The sequence below is a fragment of the Toxorhynchites rutilus genome, chromosome 3 (genome assembly GCF_029784135.1).
Source record: "Toxorhynchites rutilus septentrionalis strain SRP chromosome 3, ASM2978413v1, whole genome shotgun sequence".
Taxonomy (NCBI): domain Eukaryota; kingdom Metazoa; phylum Arthropoda; class Insecta; order Diptera; family Culicidae; genus Toxorhynchites; species Toxorhynchites rutilus.
This window is the reverse complement of record NC_073746.1, coordinates 212,640,908-212,650,567: the sequence shown is the minus strand read 5'-3', so window position 1 is coordinate 212,650,567 and position 9,660 is coordinate 212,640,908. Positions and strand designations below refer to the sequence as shown.

At 45.3% G+C, this 9,660-nt stretch overlaps 1 protein-coding gene across 1 annotated transcript; it reads left to right on the top strand.

Moving 5' to 3' along the window:
* Nucleotides 1–3,207: 3,207 nt before the first annotated feature.
* Nucleotides 3,208–9,313, top strand: LOC129779701 (uncharacterized). The gene is made up of 2 exons (XM_055787331.1): nt 3,208–4,485; nt 4,550–9,313. Exon 2 carries the CDS (start codon nt 5,820–5,822, stop codon nt 8,862–8,864), a length of 3,045 nt encoding a protein of 1,014 aa, XP_055643306.1. The 5' UTR covers nt 3,208–4,485; nt 4,550–5,819; the 3' UTR covers nt 8,865–9,313.
* The last annotated feature ends 347 nt before the right edge of the window (nt 9,314–9,660 follow it).

Sequence of the window (9,660 nt, the reverse complement as noted above, 5' to 3'; positions counted from 1 at the left end):
ATCCGATCGAGCTTTAGCGAGCGTCGGACGGCATACGTTTGCCCGGTTAATTTTGCTTTGAAATATGGGTGACGCTCCAGTGGTGTTCATACGTAAATACCTAAAAAATAACAAACAGTGCTAACAACAAGGCAACAACAATACAAGAGATAACTGAGAGCTCGGCTCCGGTGACGCTAATACGTGAATACCTTATAGTTTTTTGTGTTTATTTCAATAACATCGATTTAAGAACATGATGAAGATGATGATGGTCCCGCCACCTTCCCCTACAGAGGTTTGAGCAAGACGAGGTATCTAGAAGATATTAACTTTTTTTCTCAGCTTTGAAATCAGTTTAACAAAGGAAACAACTGATTTTACCTACAGATATAAATTCAAAAAATGTTATTTTATTACATTATCAAAAGAAAAGCCAATGCTCAGTCTTATCCTCCACTGAGCCGATGCGGTTACGAAATTTTCCTTTACGAAAAAAATCTAGTCCGGCTCTCACAAAAACTTTTATTTTATATCCTTTATATATGTGCCACGCACGCGAGGCTCAAACTTATGTAGAGTATTTTTATTTTTTTTGAACTAATACAAAAGAAAACAACAAAATAAAAAATAAAAATAGTCCATCATCACCAAGATCATGACAGACAGACATAATACTGATAAATACAAATTAAAAAAATTTCTTTGTTTCATTTCCTTCGACTTGCAATGTGGTCACGCGTATTATAGAGCTTGCACCTCGGAATACATTCAAGGCGTGTTATTTGGCTTAAGAAATCTCAACTAAGTATTAATAAATGACGCAGAAGTTTCTTTGCATCACGGTTAACCATTGCAGAGCGTCCAGCATCAAAGAAGTGACAAAATCGTAAAACTCGCTGGCCTTTAACAACTAGTTCCAATATTTTCTCTAATGTGTGCAATATGTTGATGGGACGAAATTCTTCGGATTTAATCGTTCCAGCAACCTTCTGAATTGGGACTATTAGGGATTCCTTCCATACCATACCTTCCATGCCCAGTTGATAAAGATTTATTAATAAGGTTTAGCAAGATGTAATCAATGACATGGAAGCAATCTTAAATAACTCTAGCGTTAACATTATCTACTCCAGCCGTTTTTCCTAAAGAAAAGAAAATACTTCTAAGTTTGTTTATTATAATTGGGTGGAAACACTATACTACTAAACTACTATTGACCGGCTGTTTTATTTCATCAGGTTCATCGACCAGTTCAATGGATTGGTTGATCAATGAAACACTATTGATGAAATAATCGTTAAACTTACATGCTATTGCGTGTTCAGACTGTTTAAATGTACCATTCAAAGTTATGGACCGCGGTAGATTGGAGGAAATATGAATCTTCCACAACAACTAGGAATATTTTGACTCAAGTGTAACTTTTCATTAGGGTGTTTTGATTTTAGTAAGAGAAATCTTTGATAATTTATATTTCAAAAACAATGAGTCGTACCAAAATAGTGTCTTAGTAAGAATTATAGAGAGTTATAGCCGTGAAGCTCCCGGCGTAGGATAGCACTTCAGGTCTTAGTTCTCGCTTCTGTCGTAGAATTCGACTAATCGGGTGACAACGCAAGTAAGGGCGCGGTAAAGCTTATGGAGACTGCACGGGGGAAATACCGCGTATAGGAGCAACGAAAGGAGTACCTGGCACATCAGGATTGACGCCAATAAGATCTTGATTTCGACATACTGGTAGGACACGGAAAACGGACATGATGAGGAAACGATTTTCATTCGACGCTGATAGTCGTTCTATTCTGTTCCCTGAATAAGGAAGGGTGACTCCTTCTCGAAACGGCGTGTGGGTTAATAGTGCGGTTGCCCCGTCCCGGTAATAACTTGGTAAGTCTTCGGGTACGTTCGATGCTCGGCTTAGGCTTAGGCACTAGGCTCAGATATCACATTCCTGACTTACGCTGATCCAGCTCTGAACACGATCCCCATGAAGAACCGTGACAACCCTCGTATGGCCTCACTGCTTGCATAGATGACCATGGAATCCCCAAAAAGCTTGGGACCCAACAATAAATACGAGTTTTCAAACAAATCTCACAGAAATCGGGAGCGAAATCGAAGAGGTAGGCATCTTTGCCAGAAGGGTACAGGTGATGAAATCACCGCCGCTGAGCCAATCACCAGCCCCAAAGCCCAGCAGCGACAAATACATCGAAGAGCAGCCTATTCTGCAATACGAAAGATCTGAGCTTGGTGAAGTCAAGAGAGCATCTAAGGAACTCTACGAGTACATTAAGCCTCGCAATAACGTTCACGCAGTCATAAGGACCTTGACGATCAAGATCAAATCGGCGCTTACAGCAGCGGAACGCGAATAGCGTTCTCTATATCTCTATAATCTCTATATAGAGATTTATTTTTCTAATAATCTGCGGATTTGCGAAGATTGCATCCCATTAACTTAAGTTTCTCAATCACTGACACGATTAAGAAACGTTTTTCAGATGAACATTTCCTACTGTTTATCGGAAACGGTCTACAACACGAGAAAATCTAGTTGCAGTTCATTGTGTTCATCGTACTGTTATCCACTCTATAAGGAAGATTGTTCGACTGATGAACGATGTTTGAATCTGAGTAGCTTTGTATACATATACAGAGGTACCTTACAGATACCTGACTTCAGGTACAATCTAGACATAACGTGAACAAGTTAATTATTTTTGTACCCATAGCGTCTGATTGAATCAACGAAGTGTATTTATGTTTTTGGGATTTCAGTTCTACTTTGAAAAATTTTCGTGTTGTGATTGTTCATCACGAATAATATGTTAAAAGTTTTTATTAAGATAAAAAAAAGATTTTTTAACATCGCTACGCTTTGTATTAATCCACATGTCTTCAGGTGTTTATAAACTGAAAGTAACCTTTTTCTATGTACTTTACCAAGCTAGCTCACCTGTACCGTTTCTCAGGATCGGTTTCCGATCTCGGGCGCACTCACACAAGACGCGCGTAATCCAGACGGGTTAGTAATGCCCATGTACTGCATAGTCGAAGGTCGTTGGGGTTGGGAAGGAGAGGGAGGAATAGCGTACCTTCTCTTATTTTTTTTTTGACACAGGAGTGCAGGATTGACTCCACTTTAAGATGTGTCTTACGGTCAATACCGTCGCTTTTTCACTCGGTCCCAGCGATGGTTAGTATCTCCAGTGAGCGGGATTATGCTGCCTCGTTTTGTGGATGAATCGGGGTCCCGAATGGTGGAAATTGCTCTGGCTCAGAACGGTTTTCCCATAGTGTTGTCAGTGGCGTCGAGAGAAGCTTTTGCACCCGGAGAGGAAGAGTTGATTTGCACTCCCTTCCGCCAGAAAAGTAGAAACATTTGTACCCACGGAAGAGTCGGCGTCGCACCCGGGGCGGAAGAGTCGATTTGCACCCTCATCCCTCGTCAGAAATCATATTTATCCAATTTCTTCATATAAATTCGATTCATTCTGCGCCCCTAAAATCGTGCCGGGTGTTGCGCCCTTCGACTATTCGAGTACTGCTCACTGTCTCCGAACTTTTCTCAACTCACGTCTGTATCGCTTTCTATCTTGGACCTTAATGCTCGATCCAATCGTTTCTGCTTTCCTTTTAAACTTCTTCCCTCACCCCTCCCTGTTTCTTTTCCTTTCCTTCCTTCTATTTCTTCCATCCCTCCTGTTTCCGTTCACTGTCACCAGTGACAGTGACAGCTTGGCGGGTTTTATATCTCGCCCATGCTTTACGTTGTTCTTGCGGCACAATGGGCTTGGGTTAGCAGTGTTTGAATATCGATCAATATCGAATGATACACAATGTGTCATGCAAGTAACCTCTCACGAACATGAGTGGATCATTCAGATACTTGTATGAATGGCAGTAATCATTTGTGTTACACTAGATTACCAAACCAAGAGAGGAACGAAGACTGTTGATTGTATATCCGAGCTGTACCGAACATCGCACACCATTTTCGAAACTTGCATACAAGTTTGACCCACATATATCGTCTCGTTCTACTATAGCGAAAGCCACTGCACCGCTGCTAACGTTTTTCATAATGAGGCTTGGTTTTGGTTGGGGTGGGATATTTTTCCTGGCTTTAGGACCTTAGGACTTTATGTGATAAGGTATATCAGCTTTTGAAAACAGAACTTTGTCAGTAGTAATCTCCACTGACCACTTTGCCCCCCAAATAACAAAATGCGAAATATGCGTGTTGAGGGGGCAAATCACGCCACTGTTCACTTCATATCACCCTGCGCATTTCAGTACCATCAGCATCGCTCCATGACAGTTCGTCTGATAACCGTCGAAATACAGCTGTCATAACAATCCCATACGTCTTCCTCATACACATCTTTGCTAACCACAAAAAGGTAGAGTTCCATCCGAGTGTTATTAGAAATTAATATTGAAATCAATTTAAGTCATCCTGTAGTAAGCTTCGCTGTATACAAAACAAGGAGACCAAATGTAAGTCGAGATGAATTATTGTAAATCATATCTGAATTCATTATGTGAATATATTATATTATAGCTTTGAGCTCGCTCACCAACAATTCCCGCGTGCTGCAAAGAGTCGTCCGAAAAAACCCCAACAAACTCAAAGATTTGTTGCAACGTGTTGCAAGTAGCAAACCAGGATGCCGGAGACGGATCGTTTCGATTGCCAAATGTGCGATCTCGCCAACAACGCCGATGACATGGTACAATGCGAAGGATGCGGCAAATGGTCGCACTTCGGATGTGCTGGTTTCGATGAAGGGCGAAAGGACGAACATTGGATGTGCCATAAATGCGTCGTCGAATCTGCTAACAGCGTCGTCGGTGTTGATTCGAATGTTTCGGTTGGCCTCGAACCTGCACACGGGCAAACTAACGCGAACGGATCCGACGAAGGAGCAAAGCCGATTGGGGAACTCGCCCAGCTTAACCTCAAACTGTTGGAAGAGCGGAAGGCATTCCTGCTAAGGGAAATTGAGCTGCAACAGACGATCCAGTTGGAACAACGTAAGCTGCAGTTGGAGAAAGAGATGTGGAAAGCGCGGTACGACATCATCAATGCGAGGTGTGGAGCAACCAACAGGGATGTGATGGCTGGTAGTCTTGGAGATTGGTTACATCGCTTGGATCAGGTCGCCGTCAGCCAGAATGAGCTAACTTCTGCGCCGGCGAGAACGGTGACGGTCTCAGCAACGTCTTCCAGAACCAGACCGCAGCATTCCGCTGCTGGAAATACAAAAAATATTCCACAAACAACACCATCGTCACCTGCGGTCACGTCATTGTTCGGAGGTACATCTGTTCTCCCTTCTTGGATAATCTCTCCTACGATGTCGATGCAATCAAACTCGCAACTAAGCCAACCGACAACGAGTGGGTATGCAAGTGGGCAAGGTAGCCTCTCCCACGATTTTCAACCTGGCAGAGGAGCAAACGGACCGGGGGCGTCGACGCCAGTCAGCACGATCAATTGGGTCAATCCAGTGACAGGCTTTACCAGTTCCACCCAGTGCCTGCCACCATACATCAGCTCAGTGGGACAGATTGGAAGTCATCCAATGCAACCGTGGCACGTGAGTCAGCCATATCAGGTACCGAATAGTTTACACAATTTCGCACCAGTAGGTCAGGTAGCCTCTTCGCAGTATGCTTACGGTAGCGTAGGAACACTGAATCCTGTAGCCAGTTCAATAAATGCATATCCCTCTTACATCCCCTATTCCTTTCCATCGATGCTTCCGCAACCTAATCCATACCTCCCGCAAATCCCTCTGGGTGGGCAAATGGGACCTCTTGGTGGATAAATGGGACCAGCTGTGATTATCGACGAGCTAGCCCCTACACCTCGTCAAATCGCAGCGCGACATGTTATGCCGAAGGATTTACCGTTGTTCAGTGGCAATTCCGAAGAGTGGCCCATGTTCTTCAGTGCTTTTAACACCTCCACGGAAGCATGCGGCTACAGTAACGTTGAAAACCTTGGTCGTCTCCAACAGTGCCTGAAGGGTGCCGCATTGGAGGCAGTTCGTAGTCGTTTATTATTACCTACATCAGTGCCACAAGTGATACATACGCTGCAGATGCTGTACGGGCGGCCAGAACAAATAATATACGCGCTGCTCCAGAAGATCCGCGATGTTCCAGCACCAAAAGCGGATAATTTGTGCACGATCGCGGCTTTCGGCATGGCGGTACAGAACTTCAGCGAACATTTGGAGGCGGCGGGACAAGTGCAACATCTATCTAACCCGGTGCTGCTCCAAGAACTTGTGGATAAGCTGCCAGCAAATTTGAAGCTTGACTGGGTGGCGTTCAAACGACAATTCGCGGCGGTCGACCTCCGTGTATTCGGTCGGTACATGGCAAATCTGGTCTCGGCAGCAGCTGAAGTCACTCTTACGTTGGATCCAAGGGGAAGTAAGCAGAAGAGAGAGGAGAAGCTGAAAGGTTTTGTGAATGCTCATGCTGCTACATCAGACGCAACAGCTGACGAGGCCCCGAAGGTGGAATCACCAAAAGCAGCTTCGCAAATTAGCTGTTTGGTCTGCGGGAATCCAGACCATCGAGTGAAGGATTGTGACGTCTTCAAAAAGATGGACCGGGATGACCGCTGGCAAGTGGTGCATAATTATTATTTGTGTCGTATCTGCCTCGGGAAACACGGAAGAAAACCCTGCCGGTCCTCATCGCGCTGTGAAGTTCTAGGTTGTCAAATGCGACACCATCCGCTTCTGCACGGCGATTCGGGCAGTTCGTCGACCAATCCATCTCATCCAATACCTCAAAGAGGCGGAGCAGGCCAGCGAAGTGATGCAACGGAAGGTGTGAATCCTCACAACGTCCAGAGCTCGACACTGTTTCGCATGTTGCCGGTGCGACTCTTCAACAAAGGACGGTGTATTGAGACGCTAGCTTTCATCGACGAAGGATCGTCCGTCACACTCCTCGAAAAGGGAATAGCCGACGTACTACAGGTTGAAGGCACGGAAAAGCGTCTTTGCCTAACCTGGACAAGCAACGTTAGCCGTGAGGAAGAAGGCTCCCGTCAGGTAGAGGTGGAGATTTCGGGTATCAGTGGAGGCAAGCGATATCCACTAAAAGACGTCAGGACGGTCGAGTCCCTGGCACTACCTGCGCAGACGCTGTGCTATAAAGAGCTTGCCGAGCGTTTCCCTCATCTGCGGAAGCTACCGGTCGTAGACTTCGAATCCAAAGCTCCAGGAATTCTCATTGGAGCCAAGAATACTCACCTCACCGCAACCCAACAAATACGCGAAGGTTGCGTGGGAGAGCCGGTGGCAGCAAAAACTCGTCTCGGATGGGCGATCTACGGCTCAATGCCAAACGGGACGAACGTTGCGAGTTGCAACTTGCACATCTGTGGTTGTGATGTAGACAGGAGCCTGCACGAGCTAGTGAAGCAATACTTCACGGTCGAGAACGTGGGCGTCTCGGTGAATCAGAGTCCCGAATCGAACGACGACAAGCGAGCGAGGGCAATACTCGAGCAGACGACTAGAAGAGTCGAAAACGGCTTCGAGACTGGATTACTGTGGCGCTACGATTATGTAGAATTTCCCAATAATTACGCTATGGCTGTCCGACGGCTACGGTGCTTGGAACGCCGTTTCAACGCGGATTCATCCTTGTTTGATAAAGTCCAGCGGCAGATAGCGCAATACCAGCAAAAGGGCTACATTCACGAAGCTACGGAGGAGGAACTAGCCGAAGCGGATCAAAGGAGACTGTGGTATCTGCCGGTTGGAATAGTTCGAAACCCCAAGAAGCCCAACAAGATTCGCATCGTGTGGGATGCCGCAGCAACAGTGAACGGCATATCCCTGAATAGCATGCTACTAAAAGGACCGGATCTAGTCCAACCTCTCCCAGATATTCTCTGTGGATTCCGTGAGCGGAAGATTGCAGTCGTGGGAGATATCATGGAAATGTTCCATCAGTTGAAGATACGGCAAGCAGATCGTTACAGTCAGTTGTTCGTCTGGCCCGGTGAAACCGGGCGTCCTCCGAAAACCTTCGTGATCGACGTAGCAACCTTCGGCTCAACTAGCTCACCATGCTCGGCGCAGTTCGTAAAAAAATTGAATGCAGCCGAGCAAGCAGAACAATATCCGAGGGCCGCGGAGGCGATTGTGCGCCGGCATTATGTCGACGATTACCTGCATAGTTTCGACAGTGAGGAAGAAGCATGTCAAGTTGTAGAGGAGGTCAAGTTGGTGCATAAACGAGGCGGATTCACAATTCGCAACTGGCTTTCGAATTCAGGTGCAGTACTCCGCCAGATTGGGGATACCGAAGCGAGAGCAACGAAGATCGTCGGTGAAGGCGGTCCCGAAGCAGAACGCGTGCTAGGCATGCAATGGAGAGCAACCGAGGATGTCTTCGTGTTCTCCAGCGATACCGACTTGGGAGCCGTCACCCCTACAAAGCGAGGCATCTTACGGTGCGTTATGAGTCAGTTTGACCCGTTGGGGCTTCTTTCCCATTTCCTCATCCATGGCCGCGTTATCATTCAGGATATATGGCGCACAAAAGCTGGTTGGGACGACGTGGTAGGCAAGCCAATCCTTGAACGATGGCATTTGTGGGTAGCCAAATTCAACGACCTGAAAGCTGTTCGTATACCTCGTGCCTATTTTCCGGGCGTAACGGCATCAGAAATCGAGGACTTGCACTTGCATATATTTGTCGACGGCAGCGAGACTGCCTATGCTTGTGTCGCCTACTTGAGGGCCACCATCCATGGAAAGTTCCAGTGTGCACTTGTCGGAGGAAAAGCGAAAGTCCAGCATCAAAGAAGTGACAAAATCGTAAAACTCGCTGGCCTTTAACAACTAGTTCCAATATTTTCTCTAATGTGTGCAATATGTTGATGGGACGAAATTCTTCGGATTTAATCGTTCCAGCAACCTTCTGAATTGGGACTATTAGGGATTCCTTCCATACCATACCTTCCATGCCCAGTTGATAAAGATTTATTAATAAGGTTCAGCAAGATGTAATCAATGACATGGAAGCAATCTTAAATAACTCTAGCGTTAACATTATCTACTCCAGCCGTTTTTCCTAAAGAAAAGAAAATACTTCTAAGTTTGTTTATTATAATTGGGTGGAAACACTATACTACTAAACTACTATTGACCGGCTGTTTTATTTCATCAGGTTCATCGACCAGTTCAATGGATTGGTTGATCAATGAAACACTATTGATGAAATAATCGTTAAACTTACATGCTATTGCGTGTTCAGACTGTTTAAATGTACCATTCAAAGTTATGGACCGCGGTAGATTGGAGGAAATATGAATCTTCCACAACAACTAGGAATATTTTGACTCAAGTGTAACTTTTCATTAGGGTGTTTTGATTTTAGTAAGAGAAATCTTTGATAATATATATTTCAAAAACAATGAGTCGTACCAAAATAGTGTCTTAGTAAGAATTATAGAGAGTTATAGCCGTGAAGCTCCCGGCGTAGGATAGCACTTCAGGTCTTAGTTCTCGCTTCTGTCGTAGAATTCGACTAATCGGGTGACAACGCAAGTAAGGGCGCGGTAAAGCTTATGGAGACTGCACGGGGGAAATACCGCGTATAGGAGCAACGAAAGGAGTACCTGGCACATCAGGA